At 41.2% G+C, this 24,775-nt stretch overlaps 1 protein-coding gene across 1 annotated transcript; it reads right to left on the bottom strand.

Moving 5' to 3' along the window:
* Positions 1 to 15,515: 15,515 nt before the first annotated feature.
* LOC143363615 (uncharacterized) lies at positions 15,516 to 21,134 on the bottom strand. The gene is made up of 5 exons (XM_076804179.1): positions 16,953 to 21,134; positions 16,022 to 16,863; positions 15,944 to 15,955; positions 15,773 to 15,859; positions 15,516 to 15,687 (listed from the first exon to the last, which is right to left on the bottom strand). The coding sequence occupies exons 1-5, from the start codon at positions 21,132 to 21,134 to the stop codon at positions 15,516 to 15,518; spliced, it is 5,295 nt and encodes a 1,764-aa protein (XP_076660294.1).
* Positions 21,135 to 24,775: the final 3,641 nt, after the last annotated feature.

Raw genomic sequence — 24,775 nt, 5'->3', positions numbered from 1 at the left:
GATAGAGGATAGGATAGGATAGAGGATACGATAGAGAATAGGATAGGATAGAGGATAGGACCGGATAGAGGATAGGATAGGATAGATGATAGGATCGGATAGAGGATAGGATAGGATAGCGGATAGGATAGGATGGAGTATAGGATAGAATTGAGAATAGGTTAGGGTTGAGGATAGGATAGGATAGAGGATAGGATAGGATAGAGGATATGATAGGATAGAGGATACGATAGCATACACGATAGGATAGGGTAGAGGATAGGATTAGATAGAGAATAGGATGGGATAGAGGATAGGATAGGATAGAGGATAGGATAGGATAGAGGATAGGATAGGATAGAGGATAGGATAGGATAGAGGATACTATATAGGATTGGATAGGATAGAGGATAGGATAGGATAGAGGATAGGATATGATAGAGGATAGGATAGGATAGAGGATAGGATAGGATAGGATAGAGTATAGGATAGGATAGAGGATAGGATAGGATAGAGGATAGGATAGGATAGAGGATAGGATAGGATAGAGGATAGGATAGGATAGAGGATAGGATAGGATAGAGGATAGGATAGGATAGAGGATAGGATAGGATAGAGGATAGGATAGGATAGAGGATAGGATAGGATAGAGGATAGGATAGGATAGAGGATAGGATAGGATAGAGGATAGGATAGGATAGAGGATAGGATAGGATAGAGGATAGGATAGGATAGACGATAGGATAGGACAGAGGATACGATATTATAGAGGATAGGATAGGATAGCGGAAAAGATAGGATAGAGGATATGATAGGATAGAGGATACGATAGCATACACGATAGGATAGGGTAGAGGATAGGATAGGATAGAGGATAGGATAGGATTGAGTATAGGATAGGATAGAGGATAGGATAGGATAGAGGATAGGATAGGATAGAGGATACTATATAGGATTGGATAGGATAGAGAATAAGTTACGATCGAGGATAGGATAGGATTAGATAGAGAATAGGATGGGATAGAGGATAGGATAGGATAGAGGATAGGATAGGATAGAGGATAGGATAGGATAGAGGATAGGATAGGATAGAGGATACTATATAGGATTGGATAGGATAGAGGATAGGATAGGATAGAGGATAGGATATGATAGAGGATAGGATAGGATAGAGGATAGGATAGGATAGGATAGAGGATAGGATAGGATAGAGGATAGGATAGGATAGAGGATAGGATAGGATAGAGGATAGGATAGGATAGAGGATAGGATAGGATAGAGGATAGGATAGGATAGAGAATAGGATAGGATAGAGGATAGGATAGGATAGAGGATAGGATAGGATAGAGGATAGGATAGGATAGAGGATAGGATAGGATAGACGATAGGATAGGATAGAGGATAGGATAGGATAGAGGATAGCATAGGATAGAGGATAGGATAGGATAGAGGATAGTATAGGATAGAGGATAGGATAGGATAGAGGATAGGATAGGATAGAGGATAGGATAGGATATTGGATAGGATAGGATACAGGATTGGATAGGATAGGATAGAGGATAGGATAGGATAGAGGATAGGATAGGATATTGGATAGGATAGGATACAGGATTGGATAGGATAGGATACAGGATAGGATAGGATAGATGATAGGATAGGATAGAGGATACGATATAGAATTGGAAAGCATAGAGGATAGTATACGATAGAGGATAGGATAGAGGATAGGATAGGATAGAGAACAGGATATAGGATTGAATAGGATAGAGGATAGGATAGGATAGAGGATAGGATAGGATAGAGGATAGGATAGGATAGAGGATAGGATAGGATAGAGGATAGGATAGGATAGAGGATAGGATAGGATAGAGGATAGGATAGGATAGAGGATAGGATAGGATAGAGGATAGGATAGGATAGAGGATAGGATAGGATAGAGGATAGGATAGGATAGAGGATAGGATAGGATAGAGGATAGGATAGGATAGAGGATAGGATAGGATAGACGATAGGATAGGACAGAGGATACGATATTATAGAGGATAGGATAGGATAGCGGAAAAGATAGGATAGAGGATATGATAGGATAGAGGATACGATAGCATACACGATAGGATAGGGTAGAGGATAGGATAGGATAGAGGATAGGATAGGATTGAGTATAGGATAGGATAGAGGATAGGATAGGATAGAGGATAGGATAGGATAGAGGATACTATATAGGATTGGATAGGATAGAGAATAAGTTACGATCGAGGATAGGATAGGATTAGATAGAGAATAGGATGGGATAGAGGATAGGATAGGATAGAGGATAGTATAGGATAGAGGATAGGATAGGATAGAGGATAGGATAGGATAGAGGATAGGATAGGATAGGATATTGGATAGGATAGGATACAGGATTGGATAGGATAGGATAGAGGATAGGATAGGATAGAGGATAGGATAGGATATTGGATAGGATAGGATACAGGATTGGATAGGATAGGATACAGGATAGGATAGGATAGATGATAGGATAGGATAGAGGATACGATATAGAATTGGAAAGCATAGAGGATAGTATACGATAGAGGATAGGATAGAGGATAGGATAGGATAGAGAACAGGATATAGGATTGAATAGGATAGAGGATAGGATAGGATAGAGGATAGGATAGGATAGAGGATAGGATATGATGGAGGATAGGATAGGATAGAGGATAGGATAGGATAGGATAGAGGATAGTATAGGATAGAGGATAGGATCGGATAGAGGATATGATAGGATAGAGGATAATATAGCATACAGGATAGGATAGGATAGCGAATAGGATAGGATGGAGTATAGGATAGAATTGAGGATAGGTTAGGGTTGAGGATAGGATAGGATAGAGGATAGGATAGGATAGAGGATATGATAGGATAGAGGATACGATAGCATACACGATAGGATAGGGTAGAGGATAGGATAGGATAGAGGATAGGATAGGATTGAGGATAGGATAGGATAGAGGATAGGATTGGATAGAGAATAGGATGGGATAGAGAATATTATAGGATAGATGATATTATAGGAAAGAGGATAGTATATGATAGAGGATACGATATTATAGAGCATAGGATAGGATAGAGGATAGGATAAGATAGAGCATAGGATAGGATAGAGGATAGGATAGGATAGAGGATAGGATAGGATAGAGTATAGGTTATAGGATTGGCTACGATAGAGGATAGGATACGATAGAGGACAGGATAGGATAGGATAGAGAATAGGATAGGATATATGATATTATAGGATAGAGCAAGGATAGGACAGAGGATACGATATTATAGAGGATAGGATAGGATAGCGGAAAGGATAGGATAGAGGACAGGATAGGATAGAGGATAGGATGGGATACAGGATAGGATAGGATAGAGGATACGATAGGATAGAGGATACTATATAGGATTGGATAGGGTAGCGAATAGGATACGATAGAGGATAGGATAGGATTGGATAGAGAATAGGATGGGATAGCGGATAGGATAGTATAGAGGATAGGATAGGATAGAGGATATGATAGGATACAGGATAGGATAGGATGGGATAGAGGATACTATATAGGATTGGATAGGATAGAGAATAGGATACGATAGAGGATAGGATAGGATTGGATAGAGGATAGGAGAGGATAGAGGATAGGATAGGATAGAGGATAGGATAGGAAAGAGGATAGGTTAGGATAGAGGATAGGATAGGATAGAGGATAGGATAGGATAGAGGATAGCATAGAGAATAGGATTGGATAGAGGATAGGATAGGATAGAGGATAGTATAGGATAGAGGATAGGATAGGATAGAGGATAGGATAGGATAGAGGATAGGATAGGATAGAGGATAGGATAGGATAGAGGATAGGATAGGATAGAGGATAGGATAGGATAGAGGATAGGATAGGATAGAGGATAGGATAGGATAGAGGATAGGATAGGATAGAGGATAGGATAGGATAGAGGATAGGATAGAGAATAGGATAGGATAGAGGATAGGACCGGATAGAGGATAGGATAGGGGATTGGATAGTATAGAGGATAGGATAGGACAGAGGATAGGATAGGATAGAGGAAATGATAGGATAGAGGATAGGATAGGATAGAGAATAGGATAGGGTAGAGGATAGGATAGAGTATAGGATAGTGGATTGGATAGTATAGAGGATAGAATATGATAGAGGATACGATATTATAGAGGATAGGATAGGATTGACGATAGGATAGGGGATTGGATAGGAAAGACGATAGGAGACGATAGAGGATAGGATAGGATAGAGGATAGGATAGGACAGAGGATAGGATAGGATAGAGGATAGGATAGGATAGAGGATAGGATAGGATAGAGTATCGGATATAGGATTGGATAGGATAGAGGATAGGATACGTTAGGGGATAGGATAGAATAGGATTGAGAATAGGATAGGATAGAGGAAAGGATAGGACAGAGGATACGATATTATAGAGGATAGGATAGGATAGAGGATAGGATTGCATAGAGGATAGGATAGGATAGAGGATAGGATTGCATAGAGGATAGGATAGGATAGAGGATAGGATTGCATAGAGGATAGGATAGGATACAGGATAGGATCGGACCGAGGATAGGATAGAGGATCGGATAGGATACGATAGAGGATAGGATAGGATAGAGGATATGATACGATAGAGGATAGGATAGGATAGAGGATACGATAGAGGATTGGATAGTATAAAGGATAGGAGAGGATATAGGATACAATAGGATTGAGGATAGGATAGGATTGAAAGATAGGATAGGAGAGAGGATAGGATAAAGGATAGGATAGAGGATTGGATAGGATAGAGGATACGATAGAGGATTGTATAGTCTACAGGATATGAGAGGATATAGGATAGAATAGGATTGAGGATAGGATGGGATAGAGGATAGCATAAAGGATAGGATAGAGGATTGGATAGGATAGAGAATAGGATAGGATAGAGGATAGGATAGGATAGAGTATAGAATAGGGTAGAGGATAGGATAGGATAGAGGATAGAATAGGATAGGGAATAGGATAGGGTAGAGGATAGGATAGGATAGAGGATAGGATTGCATAGAGGATAGGGTAGATTATAGAATAGGATAGAGGATAGAATAGGATAGAGAATAGGATAGGGTAGATGATATTATAGGATAGAGGACACGATATTATAGAAGATACGATAGGATAGAGGATATGATCGGATAGAGGATAGGATAGGGGATTGGATAGGATAGAGGATAGAATATGATAGAGGATACGATATTATAGAGGATAGGATAGGATAGAGGATAGGATTGCATAGAGGAAAGGATAGGGGATTCGATAGGATAGAGGATAGGAGACGATAGAGGGTAGGATAGGATAGAGGATAGGATAGGATAGAGGATAGGATAGGATAGAGGATAGGATAGGATAGAGGATAGGATAGGATAGAGGATAGGATAGGATAGAGGATAGGGGATTGGATAGGATAGAGAATAGGATAGGATAGATTATAGAATAGGAAAGAGGATAGGATAGGATAGAGAATAGGATAGGGGATTGGATAGGATAGAGAATAGGATAGGATAGAGGATAGGATATTATAGAGGATAGGATAGGTTAGAGGATACGATATTATAGAGGATAGGATAGGATAGAGGATAGGGTAGGGGATTGGATAGGAAAGAGGATAGGAGACGATAGAGGATAGGATAGGATAGAGGATAGGATTGCTTAGAGGATAGGATAGGGGATTGGATAGGATAGAGAATAGGATAGGATAGATTATAGAATAGGAAAGAGGATAGGATAGGATAGAGAATAGGATAGGATAGAGTATAGGATAGGATAGAGAATAGGATAGGGAAGATGATATTATAGGATAGAGGATACGATATTATAGAGGATAGGATAGGATAGAGGATATGATCGGATAGAGGATAGGATAGGGGATTGGATAGGATAGAGGATAGAATATGATAGAGGATACGATATTATAGAGGATAGGATAGGATAGAGGATAGGATTGCATAGAGGAAAGGATAGGGGATTCGATAGGATAGAGGATAGGAGACGATAGAGGATAGGATAGGATAGAGGATAGGATAGGATAGAGGATAGGATAGGATAGAGGATAGGATAGGATAGAGGATAGGATAGGATAGAGGATAGGATAGGATAGAGGATAGGATAGGATAGAGGATAGGATAGGTTAGAGGATAGGATAGGGGATTGGATAGGGTAGGGGATAGGATAGGATAGAGGATAGGATAGGATAGAGGATAGGATAGAGAATAGGATAGGATAGAGGATAGGATAGGATAGAGGATAGGATAGGATAGAGGATAGGATAGGATAGATTATAGAATAGGATAGAGGATAGGATAGGATAGAGGATAGGATAGGATAGAGGATAGGATTGGATAGAGAATAGAATAGGGTAGATGATATTATAGGATAGAGGATACGATATTATAGAGGATAGGATAGGATAGAGGATATGATCGGATAGACGATAGGATAGGGGATTGGATAGGATAGAGGATTGGATAGGTTGGGGATAGGATAGGATAGAGGATAGGATAGGACAGAGGATACGATATTATAGGGGATAGGATAGGATAGAGGATAGGATTGCATAGAGGATAGGATAGGGGATTGGATAGGATAGAGGATAGAATAGGATAGGGAATAGGATAGGGTAGAGGATAGGATAGGATAGAGGATAGGATTGCATAGAGGATAGGGTAGATTATAGAATAGGATAGAGGATAGAATAGAATAGAGAATAGGATAGGGTAGATGATATTATTGGATAGAGGATACGATATTATAGAGGATAGGATAGGATAGAGGATATGATCGGATAGAGGATAGGATAGGGGATTTGATAGGATAGAGGATAGAATATGATAGAGGATACGATATTATAGAGGATAGGATAGGATAGAGGATAGGATTGCATAGAGGAAAGGATAGGGGATTCGATAGGATAGAGGATAGGAGACGATAGAGGATAGGATAGGATAGAGGATAGGATAGGATAGAGGATAGGATAGGATAGGCTAGAGGATAGGATAGGATGGAGGACAGGATAGGTTAGAGGATAGGATAGGGGATTGGATAGGGTAGGGGATAGGATAGGATAGAGGATAGGATAGGATAGAGGATAGGATAGAGAATAGGATAGGATAGAGGATAGGATAGGATAGAGGATAGGATAGGATAGAGGATAGGATAGGATAGATTATAGAATAGGATAGAGGATAGGATAGGATAGAGGATAGGATAGGATAGAGGATAGGATAGGATAGAGAATAGAATAGGGTAGATGATATTATAGGATAGAGGATACGATATTATAGAGGATAGGATAGGATAGAGGATATGATCGGATAGACGATAGGATAGGGGATTGGATAGGATAGAGGATTGGATAGGTTGGGGATAGGATAGGATAGAGGATAGGATAGGACAGAGGATACGATATTATAGGGGATAGGATAGGATAGAGGATAGGATTGCATAGAGGATAGGATAGGGGATTGGATAGGATAGAGGATAGAATAGGATAGGGAATAGGATAGGGTAGAGGATAGGATAGGATAGAGGATAGGATTGCATAGAGGATAGGGTAGATTATAGAATAGGATAGAGGATAGAATAGAATAGAGAATAGGATAGGGTAGATGATATTATTGGATAGAGGATACGATATTATAGAGGATAGGATAGGATAGAGGATATGATCGGATAGAGGATAGGATAGAGGATAGGATAGGATAGAGGATAGAATATGATAGAGGATACGATATTATAGAGGATAGGATAGGATAGAGGATAGGATTGCATATAGGAAAGGATAGGGGATTCGATAGGATAGAGGATAGGAGACGATAGAGGATAGGATAGGATAGAGGATAGGATAGGATAGAGGATAGGATAGGATAGAGGATAGGATAGGATAGAGGATAGGATAGGATAGAGGATAGGATAGGATAGAGGATAGGATAGGATAGAGGATAGGATAGGATAGAGGATAGGATAGGATAGAGGATAGGATAGGATAGAGGATTGGAGAGGATAGAGGATAGGATAGGATAGAGGATAGGATAGGACAGAGGATACGATATTATAGAGGATAGGATAGGATAGAGGATAGGATTGCATAGAGGATAGGATAGGGGATTGGATAGGATAGAGAATAGGATAGGATAGAGGATAGGATAATATAGAGGATAGGACAGGATAGAGGATAGGATAGGATAGAGGATAGGATAGGGTAGTGGATAGGATAGGATAGAGGATAGGACAGGATAGAGGATAGGATAGGATAGAGGATAGGATATTATAGAGGATAAGATAGGTTAGAGGATACGATATTATAGAGGATAGGATAGGATAGAGGATAGGGTAGGGGATTGGATAGGAAAGAGGATAGGAGACGATAGAGGATAGGATAGGATAGAGGATAGGATTGCTTAGAGGATAGGATAGGGGATTGGATAGGATAGAGAATAGGATAGGATAGAGGATAGGATAGGATAGAGGATAGGATAGGATAGAGAATAGGATAGGATAGAGGATAGGATAGGATAGAGAATAAGATAGGGAAGATGATATTATAGGATAAAGGATACGATATTATAGAGGATAGGATAGGATAGAGGATAGAATAGGATAGGGAATAGGATAGGGTAGAGGATAGGATAGGATAGAGGATAGGATTGCATAGAGGATAGGGTAGATTATAGAATAGGATAGAGGATAGAATAGGATAAAGAATAGGATAGGGTAGATGATATTATAGGATAGAGGATACGGTATTATAGAGGATAGGATAGGATAGAGGATATGATCGGATAGAGGATAGGATAGGGGATTGGATAGGATAGAGGATAGAATATGATAGAGGATACGATATTATACAGGATAGGATAGGATAGAGGATAGGATTGCATAGAGGAAAGGATAGGGGATTCGATAGGATAGAGGATAGGAGACGATAGAGGATAGGATAGGATAGAGGATAGGATAGGATAGAGGATAGGATAGGATAGAGGATAGGATAGGATAGGCTAGAGGATAGGATAGGATGGAGGACAGGATAGGTTAGAGGATAGGATAGGGGATTGGATAGGGTAGGGGATAGGATAGGATAGAGGATAGGATAGGATAGAGGATAGGATAGAGAATAGGATAGGATAGAGGATAGGATAGGATAGAGGATAGGATAGGATAGAGGATAGGATAGGATAGAGGATAGGATAGGATAGAGGATAGGATAGGATAGAGGATAGGATAGGATAGAGGATAGGATAGGATAGAGAATAGAATAGGGTAGATGATATTATAGGATAGAGGATACGATATTATAGAGGATAGGATAGGATAGAGGATATGATCGGATAGACGATAGGATAGGGGATTGGATAGGATAGAGGATTGGATAGGTTGGGGATAGGATCGGATAGAGGATAGGATAGGACAGAGGATACGATATTATAGGGGATAGGATAGGATAGAGGATAGGATTGCATAGAGGATAGGATAGGGGATTGGATAGGATAGAGGATATGATCGGATAGAGGATAGGATAGAGGATAGGATAGGATAGAGGATAGAATATGATAGAGGATACGATATTATAGAGGATAGGATAGGATAGAGGATAGGATTGCATATAGGAAAGGATAGGGGATTCGATAGGATAGAGGATAGGAGACGATAGAGGATAGGATAGGATAGAGGATAGGATAGGATAGAGGATAGGATAGGATAGAGGATAGGATAGGATAGAGGATAGGATAGGATAGAGGGTAGGATAGGATAGAGGATAGGATAGGATAGAGGATAGGATAGGATAGAGGATAGGATAGGATAGAGGATAGGATAGGATAGAGGATTGGAGAGGATAGAGGATAGGATAGGATAGAGGATAGGATAGGACAGAGGATACGATATTATAGAGGATAGGATAGGATAGAGGATAGGATTGCATAGAGGATAGGATAGGGGATTGGATAGGATAGAGAATAGGATAGGATAGAGGATAGGATAATATAGAGGATAGGACAGGATAGAGGATAGGATAGGATAGAGGATAGGATAGGGTAGTGGATAGGATAGGATAGAGGATAGGACAGGATAGAGGATAGGATAGGATAGAGGATAGGATATTATAGAGGATAGGATAGGTTAGAGGATACGATATTATAGAGGATAGGATAGGATAGAGGATAGGGTAGGGGATTGGATAGGAAAGAGGATAGGAGACGATAGAGGATAGGATAGGATAGAGGATAGGATTGCTTAGAGGATAGGATAGGGGATTGGTTAGGATAGAGAATAGGATAGGATAGAGGATAGGATAGGATAGAGGATAGGATAGGATAGAGAATAGGATAGGATAGAGGATAGGATAGGATAGAGAATAAGATAGGGAAGATGATATTATAGGATAAAGGATACGATATTATAGAGGATAGGATAGGATAGAGGATAGAATAGGATAGGGAATAGGATAGGGTAGAGGATAGGATAGGATAGAGGATAGGATTGCATAGAGGATAGGGTAGATTATAGAATAGGATAGAGGATAGAATAGGATAGAGAATAGGATAGGGTAGATGATATTATAGGATAGAGGATACGGTATTATAGAGGATAGGATAGGATAGAGGATAGGATTGCATAGAGGAAAGGATAGGGGATTCGATAGGATAGAGGATAGGAGACGATAGAGGATAGGATAGGATAGAGGAAAGGATAGGGGATTCGATAGGATAGAGGATAGGAGACGATAGAGGATAGGATAGGATAGAGGATAGGATAGGATAGAGGATAGGATAGGATAGAGGATAGGATAGGATAGAGGATAGGATTGGATAGAGGATAGGATACGATAGAGGATAGGATAGGATAGAGGATAGGATAGGATAGGCTAGAGGATAGGATAGGATAGAGGATAGGATAGAATAGAGGGTAGGATAGGGTAGAGGATACGATATTATAGAGGATAGGATAGAAGATAGGATAGGATAGATGATAGGATATCATAGAGGATAGGATAGGATAGAGGATAGGATAGGATAGAGGATAGGATAGGATAGCGGATTGGAGAGGATAGAGGATAGGATAGGATAGAGGATAGGATAGGATAGAGGATAGGATAGGGTAGAGGATACGATATTAAAGAGGATAGGATAGAGGATAGGATAGGATAGATGATAGGATAGGATAGAGGATAGCATAGGATAGAGGATAGGATAGAGGATAGGATAGGATAGAGAATAGGATAGGAAAGAGGATAGGATAGAGGATATGATAGGATAGAGTGAAGAATAGGGCAGAGGATGGGATAGGATAGAGAATAGCATAGGATAGATGATATTATAGGATATAGGATAGGATAGCGTAGAGGATACGATATTATAGAGGATAGGATAGAGGATAGGATAGGACAGAGGATACGATATTATAGAGGATATTATAGAGGATAGGATAGGATAGATGATAGGATAGGATAGAGGATAGGATATAATAGAGGATAGAATAGGATAGAGGATGGGATAGAGGATAGGATAGGATAGAGGATAGAATAGGACACAGGATACGATATTATAGGTGATAGGATAGCATAGAGGATAGTATCGCACAGAGGATAGGATAGAGGATAGGATAGAGAATATGATAGGATAGAGGATAGGATAGAATAGAGTACAGAATAGGATACAGGATAGGAATAGATAGAGGATAGGATAGGATAGAGGATAGGATAGGATAGATTATAGGATAGGTTAGAGGACAGGATGGGATAGAGGATAGGATAGGATAGAGGATAGGATAGAGGATAGGATAGGGGATTGGATAGGGTAGGGGATAGGATAGGATAGAGGATAGGATTGCATAGAGGATAGGATAGATTATAGAATAGGATAGAGGATAGGATAGGATAGAGAATAGGATAGGATAGAGGATAGGATAGGATAGAGAATAGGTTAGGGTAAATGATATTATAGGATAGAGGATACGATATTATAGAGGATAGGATAGGATAGAGGATATGATCGGATAGAGGATAGGATGGGGGATTGGATAGGATAGAGGATAGAATATGATAGAGGATACGATATTATAGAGGATAGGATAGGATAGAGGATAGGATTGCATAGAGGAAAGGATAGGGGATTCGATAGGATAGAGGATAGGAGACGATAGAGGATAGGATAGGATAGAGGATAGGATAGGATAGAGGATAGGATAGGATAGAGGATAGGATAGGATAGAGGATAGGATAGGATAGAGGATAGGATAGAATAGAGGATAGGATAGGATAGAGGATAGGATAGGATAGAGGATAGGATAGGATAGAGGATAGGATAGGATAGAGGATAGGATAGGATAGGATAGAGGATAGGATAGGATAGAGAATAGGATAGGGTAGATGATATTATAGGATAGAGGATACGATATTATAGAGGATAGGATAGGATAGAGGATATGATCGGATAGACGATAGGATAGGGGATTGGATAGGATAGAGGATTGGATAGGTTGGGGATAGGATAGGATAGAGGATAGGATAGGACAGAGGATACGATATTATAGAGGATAGGATAGGATAGAGGATAGGATTGCATAGAGGATAGGATAGGGGATTGGATAGGATAGAGGATAGAATAGGATAGGGAATAGAATAGGGTAGAGGATAGGATAGGATAGAGGATAGGATAGGTTAGAGGATAGGATAGGGGATTGGATAGGGTAGGGGATAGGATAGGATAGAGGATAGGATAGGATAGAGGATAGGATAGAGAATAGGATAGGATAGAGGATAGGATAGGATAGAGGATAGGATAGGATAGAGGATAGGATAGGATAGATTATAGAATAGGATAGAGGATAGGATAGGATAGAGGATAGGATAGGATAGAGGATAGGATAGGATAGAGAATAGGATAGGGTAGATGATATTATAGGATAGAGGATACGATATTATAGAGGATAGGATAGGATAGAGGATATGATCGGATAGAGGATAGGATAGAGGATAGGATAGGATAGAGGATAGAATATGATAGAGGATACGATATTATAGAGGATAGGATAGGATAGAGGATAGGATTGCATATAGGAAAGGATAGGGGATTCGATAGGATAGAGGATAGGAGACGATAGAGGATAGGATAGGATAGAGGATAGGATAGGATAGAGGATAGGATAGGATAGAGGATAGGATAGGATAGAGGATAGGATAGGATAGAGGATAGGATAGGATAGAGGATAGGATAGGATAGAGGATAGGATAGGATAGAGGATAGGATAGGATAGATTATAGGATAGGTTAGAGGACAGGATGGGATAGAGGATAGGATAGGATAGAGGATAGGATAGAGGATAGGATAGGGGATTGGATAGGGTAGGGGATAGGATAGGATAGAGGATAGGATTGCATAGAGGATAGGATAGATTATAGAATAGGATAGAGGATAGGATAGGATAGAGAATAGGATAGGATAGAGGATAGGATAGGATAGAGAATAGGTTAGGGTAAATGATATTATAGGATAGAGGATACGATATTATAGAGGATAGGATAGGATAGAGGATATGATCGGATAGAGGATAGGATGGGGGATTGGATAGGATAGAGGATAGAATATGATAGAGGATACGATATTATAGAGGATAGGATAGGATAGAGGATAGGATTGCATAGAGGAAAGGATAGGGGATTCGATAGGATAGAGGATAGGAGACGATAGAGGATAGGATAGGATAGAGGATAGGATAGGATAGAGGATAGGATAGGATAGAGGATAGGATAGGATAGAGGATAGGATAGGATAGAGGATAGGATAGAATAGAGGATAGGATAGGATAGAGGATAGGATAGGATAGAGGATAGGATAGGATAGAGGATAGGATAGGATAGAGGATAGGATAGGATAGGATAGAGGATAGGATAGGATAGAGAATAGGATAGGGTAGATGATATTATAGGATAGAGGATACGATATTATAGAGGATAGGATAGGATAGAGGATATGATCGGATAGACGATAGGATAGGGGATTGGATAGGATAGAGGATTGGATAGGTTGGGGATAGGATAGGATAGAGGATAGGATAGGACAGAGGATACGATATTATAGAGGATAGGATAGGATAGAGGATAGGATTGCATAGAGGATAGGATAGGGGATTGGATAGGATAGAGGATAGAATAGGATAGGGAATAGAATAGGGTAGAGGATAGGATAGGATAGAGGATAGGATAGGTTAGAGGATAGGATAGGGGATTGGATAGGGTAGGGGATAGGATAGGATAGAGGATAGGATAGGATAGAGGATAGGATAGAGAATAGGATAGGATAGAGGATAGGATAGGATAGAGGATAGGATAGGATAGAGGATAGGATAGGATAGATTATAGAATAGGATAGAGGATAGGATAGGATAGAGGATAGGATAGGATAGAGGATAGGATAGGATAGAGAATAGGATAGGGTAGATGATATTATAGGATAGAGGATACGATATTATAGAGGATAGGATAGGATAGAGGATATGATCGGATAGAGGATAGGATAGAGGATAGGATAGGATAGAGGATAGAATATGATAGAGGATACGATATTATAGAGGATAGGATAGGATAGAGGATAGGATTGCATATAGGAAAGGATAGGGGATTCGATAGGATAGAGGATAGGAGACGATAGAGGATAGGATAGGATAGAGGATAGGATAGGATAGAGGATAGGATAGGATAGAGGATAGGATAGGATAGAGGATAGGATAGGATAGAGGATAGGATAGGATAGAGGATAGGATAGGATAGAGGATAGGATAGGATAGAGGATAGGATACGATAGAGGATAGGATAGGATAGAGGATAGGATAGGATAGAGGATAGGATAGGATAGAGGATAGGATAGGATAGAGGATAGGATAGGATAGAGGATAGGATAGGATAGAGGATAGGATAGGATAGAGGATAGGATAGGATAGAGGATAGGATAGGATAGAGGATAGGATAGGATAGGCTAGAGGATAGGATAGGATAGAGGATAGGATAGGATAGAGGATAGGATAGGATAGAGGATAGGATAGGATAGAGGATAGGATAGGACAGAGGATACGATATTATAGAGGATAGGATAGGATAGAGGATAGGATTGCATAGAGGATAGTGTATACGAAGGTAGCAGGAATTTGGAGACTGCGCCTTCTCTCAATGAGTATTAGTCACTGAGCACCTTGTTCGATTGACTGGCATACACGAGGTACTATGTACGCTAATCACAATTTATTTAATATCAATATGTACAAAGTGCGTTGCGAAATTCCGTGACGTATTGTATTTAATGACTTCGACGTGGCGATCTGTAGGTAGTGATCTTAGAGCGTTTTGTTCGAGTTTTTAAAAAGATCTGCTCGTGTCTCGTTACGTTTCGTCTAACGTCACCTCGGTTGTGTCGTCATTGGTCGGTTGTCGCTGTAGATGGTGGAATGTTGCGTTTTTTAATTGGTCGTGGGTGTGTCTTGGGAAGTTTGGAAATCGGAGGGGGAAGCTGTCAGGAAGCTTGTCTCGTCTTGTCGATGTCTAAATTTATGGTGGCGTTCGTCGCTGTTTCTGTCCTGTCGCACGTGGTGTCCGGCTGTTTTATTGTAGGGTCTCGGTGGCCCTAAAAAGCTGTAAATTATAAAGTTCGGTACCAGTCCGTAGGGTTTCTGCGTCTGGTGTCGGGTTGTAAATCGCGCGGCCTAAGCCGCCGTACGGGCGTTTCGGCACGCGCCGTTCTTCGTTGTTGCGATCTGCAACATGCCGCCCCCCTTGAACGATTATGTTCAACTGGAGTCCCTGTCTATGAATACAATGTGTACGCGATGTGAACTATGTACGTCGATGCTTAATCTACATTATCCTATTTACATGTGTTATACGTTACGAGGTTTTTACACTAATATATACATATATAGCGCCTTATGAATATGTATAATATAGAGTATGAAATAAACTTAAATACTATATCGGTAATGGTGCTAGACATTTAATTGATCTTTTATATTCGCCGCTCGCGGTTCGTATAGTGACGACTCTGACAATATCGTCTTCTCCCGGATGAAGTTGTGTTACTCTAGCGAGAGTCCACCGCATCGCTGGTAAATTGTCGTCACGTACAGTAACGATGCTGCCTATTTCTATTTGCTCTGGTTTACGAGTGTGCCATTTTTTGCGTGTGGTGAGTTCGTGTAGATACTCCTTACTCCATCGTCGCCAAAAATGTTGTCGCATTTTCTGAACGTGTTGCCACGATGACAATCGACCAGTAGGGATCTCTGACCAGTTATGATCGGGTACAGTAATTAGTGTGTCGCCTATCAAGAAATGTGCAGGTGTTAGAACGGAAAGATCGTTTGGATCGGAGGATAGAGGTGTCAGTGGTCGGGAGTTCAAAATAGCCTCAATCTGGTTAACATATGTTAATAACGCCTCATATGATAGTAGGGTTTCGCCTATTATTCGCGTCATGTGAAATTTGAGTGACTTTACGGCCGCCTCCCAAAGTCCCCCAAAATGCGGCGAACGTGGTGGAATGACGTGCCACTGTATGCTTTCGTTGGCTAACGTGTTTGCGATACTATTGTTTATCGATTGAGATCTTACAAATGCGTACAATTCTTGCAATTCTCGTCTAGCGCCCACAAAATTTGTCGCGTTGTCCGAATAGATATGAGCGCTTTTCCCTCTGCGCGCAAAGAATCGACGTAGCGCCGCGAGAAAGGCTTCCGTTGTCAGATCGCTTACGATTTCTATATGTACCGCCTTTGTCGCAAAACACACGAAGATGGCCAGGTACACCTTTACCTTCCCGCGATTTCGTTTAATTTTTTCTTTTATGAATATTGGGCCACAAAAATCAACGCCTGAATGCAAAACGGTCGTGTACAATTGACTCTGTCTTTTGGTAGATCTCCCATTAGGTAATCTATTGTCGTGGGTTTAGCGCGCCGACAGGTAACGCAAGCGTGAATAATGTGTTTTACCGAATTTCTGCCGCTCGGAATCCAGTACCTTTGTCGAATGGAATGAAGAGTCGCTTGGATTCCGCTGTGAAAGTTTTGCAGATGATGATGCCTTATAATCAAGTTTGTGACGTGATGGCCCTTTGGTAGTAACAATGGATGTTTTTCTGAATATGTTAGCTTCGAGTGTGCTAATCGACCGCCTACTCTCAATAATCCGTCCTTGTCTATAAATGGATTTAATGGGGATAATGCGCTACTGCTATCGTTCTGTTTGGTGATGCTATGAATTTCCTTGCCAAACCCTTCCTGCTGTGTGAGCTTTATTATTCGCAAAACGGCCTTGTTTATCTCGTCTGTTGTGAGTCCAATTGTAACGCGTTCCTTGCGCGAGCTGTTAGTGCGAAACCGAAGGCAATATGCTACGACACGTTGTAGTTTCAAAAATGATGAGAATCGCTGTAATGTTTCGCACTCTGTTTGTTGAGTAACGAACGCTTTCAGGGGGCGCATTTCCGGTATTTCCGTTGCAGTTAATTTAGTAGTTGGCCACTGACTTTCTTCAGACGACAGCCACGTGGGCCCAAATTGCCATAATCTGTCTCCTATATATTCTGCAGTTGTTAAACCTCGCGATACTTTGTCCGCTGGGTTGTCGCCTGAAGGTACATGTCGCCACTCGTATTTACTCGTGATAGATTGAATTTCCGCTACGCGATGAGAGACAAAGGTTTTTAGAGCATGTGGGGATGAATTTATCCAATTTAGTACTATTGTTGAATCTGTCCAAAATTTGATTTCGTTAAATTGTAAATGACGTAAACTGTTTAATACATTATTAAATAACTTAGTCATCAGATGTGCAGCACATAACTCTAGTCGCGGTAACGTCAATGTTTTCAGCGGTGCTACCCGCGATTTGGCACATAGCAATTGCGTTTGTATATCCCGACAGTTCCGCGCTCTTATATAAATGCATGCTCCGTACGCTCGTTCACTAGCATCACAGAATCCGTGGAGTTGTAGCGACGTGTAGTTGTTAATTACTACTTTACGTGCTATGTTTATCCTTTTTACGTATGTTAAGTCTTGACAATAGTTAATCCACTTTGTATGGAGTTCTATCGGTACTGATTCATCCCACTCTAATTTGTTTGCCCATAGCTCTTGCATAAGTATTTTTGCTCGAATTATGATCGGTGCTAGCAGTCCTAGAGGATCGAATAACTGTACTACCTGTGATAATATAGTTCGTTTTGTTATGCGTTTTGTAAATGTGAATTCTCTGTTCGCGTAGCTTATCGAATCCTCCCGTGCGTTCCACTGTATACCTAGAGCGTTTACTGTTTCGTCTAGGTCTAAGTTAAGGTGAGCCTCCTCACATTTATCTTGTTGGCCGTCAATTAGTTCGGGGACGTTGGATGCCCATTGTCGGAGTTGAAATCCTCCCTTTTGACAGAGCGTCGTGATTTCCTCCCGAATTTTGATCGCGTCTTCGTACGTTCTCGCGCCCGTCAGCAAATCATCAACATAAAAGTCTGTACGAAGTATTTCCGACGCTATTGGGTGATTCGCGGCTTCATCCCTTGCTAGTTGGTGTAATGTTCGGATGGCTAGGAATGGAGCGCACGAGGTTCCATATGTTACTGTATTCAACTTATATGTTTTTATGGGTTGATCTGAAGTTTCCCGCCAGAGAATTTGTTGGTATTTGCGATCGTCCGGATGAATTTCTATTTGTCGGTACATTTTCGCGATATCTGCTGTCAGTACATAAACGTGTGATCTAAACCGAATCAATAGAGAAAATAAATCGTCTTGGATGGTGGGCCCGGTCATAAGTGTCTCGTTCAACGATATACCTGTCGAGGTTTTGCATGACGCATCGAACACAACCCGCAGTTTTGTGGTGAGGCTGTTGCCTTTTATTACCCCGTGATGCGGCAGGTAGTAACCGCTATCGGTCGCGGAAGACTGTGTTACGGTCATATGCCCTAAGCTTTCGTATTCTCTTAAGAATTCCGTATATTGAGATGCTAATTGAGGGTTTCGGTTAAATGAGCGTTCTAAACTATAGAACCGTTTTACTGCTACATTGTACGACTCGCCGAGTCTCGTGGTACCCTCTTTGAACGGAAGCCGCACGGTGTATCTACCTGTTTGTGTATTACGGGTACTTGTTTCTTGGTATCGTTTTTCGCATTCTGACTCTTCCTTTGATAGGGGGGACCGTTCAGGACTGTCTTCCACCTCCCAGAATTTCGCGATTTGGTTATGAAGCGAATCTAGCGCTAAATTGCAAACCCGTGAGTTTAATTTATTTGTTGTCGGTAAGTTGCCCGATACTACCCAGCCCAATCTGGTTTTTTGTAGGATAACAGACGTATTATTAAGGGTGATTTGACCGATCGCGAGCAGTTTGTAAAAAAGCTCGGCTCCGATTAAGCCGTCAATTCGCGAGGGTTTGTGGAAGTTGGGATCCGCTAAGCGTATGTTCGCAGGTATTGCTAGTTCCGCGGCGTGTATCGCTTGATTCGGGATGGATCCGCTGATCCGGGGAACTACCAAGAAATTTAGTTTGGCGGTGAATATGTTCATGCGCGATTGTATCGTGGTGCTAACAGACGTTTTAATTGTCGAAACGATTTGATTTATGCCGGTCACTGGAATGTTTATTGGATCGCGCCGGAGACCGAGCTTGGCGACTAAGTTGTCTGTAAGGAAATGCGATTGAGATCCAGAATCTAGCAAGACGCGACATGTATGAAGCTTGCCGTGTTCGTCTGCAATGTGAATCAATGCAGTCGACGATAGTACTTCCGAAGGTGAATTCATTGAACTTAGCGTGGTAGTTGGAGACAGCGAGGGTTGGTTCGATTCTTGATTGTCTATATGTAAAATTGTGTGGTGCTTTCCCTTGCATTTTTTGCACGTGGTTGCTTTACAATTTTTAGTCGCGTGATTTGAACGAAGACAGTTATAACAGAGTCCCGCTTTCCGTACCAATTCAATTCGTTGTTCTACGTTTATGTTTACAAGCTTCGGGCAGTATTGCGAATAATGACCTCCTTTGCATAAATTGCAGATACACGGAGATGTTACGCTGCTTGGATATGCGAGTGACGATTTCGAATGATTATACTGATTCTGTGGTGCTGATGTACGTTGTATGGGCTGATACGATTTTCTACATATTTCTTGTTGCGACTCTTCTAACAATTGACAACGGTCATGCAAAAATTCTAATAATTCTTTCACGGTCGGAAATGTTTTCCCCTGTGTATGTTCCTTCCATTTGATGCGAGTTTGTTCGTCTAGTTTCGAGACGATAGCATATACTGGAAAGGCTTCTAAAAACGGTTTGTCTAAGGCCTCTAGCGCGCGGTAATGTTTGTTAGCTGTATCTAACAGCTCTCGTAAGGAATTTTGTTGCGTTCTAGTGACAAGAGGCAATTCAAACAGTGCCTTTACTCTATTATTTATAATAGCGGTGGGATTATCGTAACATTTTTCTAAAATGTTCCACGCGACCGAATAGTTGGCTGCAGTGGTTTCTAATGATTCTATTTTTTCCGCTGCTTTACCTGTCAGACACGAGCGTAGGTACATTAATTTCTGTGCGTCTCGAAAATGTTTGTTATCGTGTACGGCTGATTTGAATGTATCTGAAAAACCTGGCCATGCTTCGTACGACCCGTAAAACTTAGGCAGGTGCATTGTAGGCAGTTTTACATGTAATTCGTCCGTACTCTCAGTTACGGAAGCTACCGGTTGGCCCTTGCCTGACGTTTCCTCAACCTTTCTCGCCGCGTTATCGATTATCGTTTGTGCTTCCGCAATTGCCTTAAAATAAGCGTCTTCGAACTGTGTTCGTTCTTGTAACCGCGTCTCAAATACTTCCGGCCCCGCTATTACTTCTAGTGCGTCTTGAATCAAATCGAATGATTTAAGATCCTCCTGCATTCTCGCGATTCGCGTCCGCAGCTCATTGCTCGTGGATTCTTCGGCTTTATTACATTGATCTAAGTATTTACGAAACGCAGTTGCCTTTGCTTTTAGGGAAGCGCGTTTCCTAACTAGTTCTGATTCGCTCATTTGCTTAGAGTTTGACATGTTGACTAATTACGTTATATTATGCCGAAACCGAAAAATATAAAACGGAACGGAAATATGCGACTAGCGACTTACGAATCTCGTCGTTCCCCGTTGTGTACGCTGTGATTCGGCAAGCTCCAGATGAGATCCTCCTATAGATGTTTCCGCAGTTCTGCTTCCGTGACTGGTAGTCGCGATGGTTGATGACTCTCGATGATCCCGATGCGCTTCCTCGGCAGCGATGATCTCGATGTCAAATGGTCGATTGCAGTCGGCGGATGTGACGCTCCTGACGTCACCGAATCTGCTCGCTGCGGTGCGGATGTTGTACTCCAGTACAGCCGAATCCGTGATGATGATGTTCCGGACGTTGTGTCTTTGCACAACCGAATCCGGTGTTGTTGATAGGGAGGCGATGCTACAGCACCGTTGAATCCGTACCCTTTGTTCTGGATGCTGCAGAGGTGATGCTCAAGGCACGACCGACTCCGCTGCTCCTTGCACTTGCTCTTCCGAATTTCGCGATGCACGTATACTGATGGACACAGATACCACGGTACTGTGTCCGGCTCGAAGGACCAAAATTATGTATACGAAGGTAGCAGGAATTTGGAGACTGCGCCTTCTCTCAATGAGTATTAGTCACTGAGCACCTTGTTCGATTGACTGGCATACACGAGGTACTATGTACGCTAATCACAATTTATTTAATATCAATATGTACAAAGTGCGTTGCGAAATTCCGTGACGTATTGTATTTAATGACTTCGACGTGGCGATCTGTAGGTAGTGATCTTAGAGCGTTTTGTTCGAGTTTTTAAAAAGATCTGCTCGTGTCTCGTTACGTTTCGTCTAACGTCACCTCGGTTGTGTCGTCATTGGTCGGTTGTCGCTGTAGATGGTGGAATGTTGCGTTTTTTAATTGGTCGTGGGTGTGTCTTGGGAAGTTTGGAAATCGGAGGGGGAAGCTGTCAGGAAGCTTGTCTCGTCTTGTCGATGTCTAAATTTATGGTGGCGTTCGTCGCTGTTTCTGTCCTGTCGCACGTGGTGTCCGGCTGTTTTATTGTAGGGTCTCGGTGGCCCTAAAAAGCTGTAAATTATAAAGTTCGGTACCAGTCCGTAGGGTTTCTGCGTCTGGTGTCGGGTTGTAAATCGCGCGGCCTAAGCCGCCGTACGGGCGTTTCGGCACGCGCCGTTCTTCGTTGTTGCGATCTGCAACAGATAGGATAGGGGATTGGATAGGATAGAGAATAGGATAGGATAGAGGATAGGATAATATAGAGGATAGGACAGGATAGAGGATAGGATAGGATAGAGGATAGGATAGGGTAGTGGATAGGATAGGATAGAGGATAGGACAGGATAGAGGATAGGATAGGATAGAGGATAGGATATTATAGAGGATAGGATAGGTTAGAGGATACGATATTATAGAGGATAGGATAGGATAGAGGATAGGGTAGGGGATTGGATAGGAAAGAGGATAGGAGACGATAGAGGATAGGATAGGATAGAGGATAGGATTGCTTAGAGGATAGGATAGGGGATTGGATAGGATAGAGAATAGGATAGGATAGAGGATAGGATAGGATAGAGGATAGGATAGGATAGAGAATAGGATAGGATAGAGAATAAGATAGGGAAGATGATATTATAGGATAAAGGATACGATATTATAGAGGATAGGATAGGATAGAGGATAGAATAGGATAGGGAATAGGATAGGGTAGAGGATAGGATAGGATAGAGGATAGGATTGCATAGAGGATAGGGTAGATTATAGAATAGGATAGAGGATAGAATAGGATAGAGAATAGGATAGGGTAGATGATATTATAGGATAGAGGATACGGTATTATAGAGGATAGGATAGGATAGAGGATATGATCGGATAGAGGATAGGATAGGGGATTGGATAGGATAGAGGATAGAATATGATAGAGGATACGATATTATACAGGATAGGATAGGATAGAGGATAGGATTGCATAGAGGAAAGGATAGGGGATTCGATAGGATAGAGGATAGGAGACGATAGAGGATAGGATAGGATAGAGGAAAGGATAGGGGATTCGATAGGATAGAGGATAGGAGACGATAGAGGATAGGATAGGATAGAGGATAGGATAGGATAGAGGATAGGATAGGATAGAGGATAGGATAGGATAGAGGATAGGATTGGATAGAGGATAGGATACGATAGAGGATAGGATAGGATAGAGGATAGGATAGGATAGGCTAGAGGATAGGATAGGATAGAGGATAGGATAGAATAGAGGGTAGGATAGGGTAGAGGATACGATATTATAGAGGATAGGATAGAAGATAGGATAGGATAGATGATAGGATATCATAGAGGATAGGATAGGATAGAGGATAGGATAGGATAGAGGATAGGATAGGATAGCGGATTGGAGAGGATAGAGGATAGGATAGGATAGAGGATAGGATAGGATAGAGGATAGGATAGGGTAGAGGATACGATATTAAAGAGGATAGGATAGAGGATAGGATAGGATAGATGATAGGATAGGATAGAGGATAGCATAGGATAGAGGATAGGATAGAGGATAGGATAGGATAGAGAATAGGATAGGAAAGAGGATAGGATAGAGGATATGATAGGATAGAGTGAAGAATAGGGCAGAGGATGGGATAGGATAGAGAATAGCATAGGATAGATGATATTATAGGATATAGGATAGGATAGCGTAGAGGATACGATATTATAGAGGATAGGATAGAGGATAGGATAGGACGGAGGATACGATATTATAGAGGATATTATAGAGGATAGGATAGGATAGATGATAGGATAGGATAGAGGATAGGATATAATAGAGGATAGAATAGGATAGAGGATGGGATAGAGGATAGGATAGGATAGAGGATAGAATAGGACACAGGATACGACATTATAGGTGATAGGATAGCATAGAGGATAGTATCGCACAGAGGATAGGATAGAGGATAGGATAGAGAATATGATAGGATAGAGGATAGGATAGAATAGAGTACAGAATAGGATACAGGATAGGAATAGATAGAGGATAGGATAGGATAGAGGATAGGATAGGATAGATTATAGGATAGGTTAGAGGACAGGATGGGATAGAGGATAGGATAGGATAGAGGATAGGATAGAGGATAGGATAGGGGATTGGATAGGGTAGGGGATAGGATAGGATAGAGGATAGGATTGCATAGAGGATAGGATAGATTATAGAATAGGATAGAGGATAGGATAGGATGGAGAATAGGATAGGATAGAGGATAGGATAGGATAGAGAATAGGTTAGGGTAAATGATATTATAGGATAGAGGATACGATATTAAAGAGGATAGGATAGGATAGAGGATATGATCGGATAGAGGATAGGATGGGGGATTGGATAGGATAGAGGATAGAATATGATAGAGGATACGATATTATAGAGGATAGGATAGGATAGAGGATAGGATTGCATAGAGGAAAGGATAGGGGATTCGATAGGATAGAGGATAGGAGACGATAGAGGATAGGATAGAGGATAGGATAGGATAGAGGATAGGATAGGATAGAGGATAGGATAGGATAGAGGATAGGATAGGATAGAGGATAGGATAGAATAGAGGATAGGATAGGATAGAGGATAGGATAGGATAGAGGATAGGATAGG

This window comes from Halictus rubicundus, unplaced genomic scaffold (genome assembly GCF_050948215.1).
Source record: "Halictus rubicundus isolate RS-2024b unplaced genomic scaffold, iyHalRubi1_principal scaffold0073, whole genome shotgun sequence".
In the NCBI taxonomy this organism is placed as follows: Eukaryota; Metazoa; Arthropoda; class Insecta; order Hymenoptera; family Halictidae; genus Halictus; species Halictus rubicundus.
This window is presented reverse-complemented; position numbering and strand designations above follow the sequence as displayed.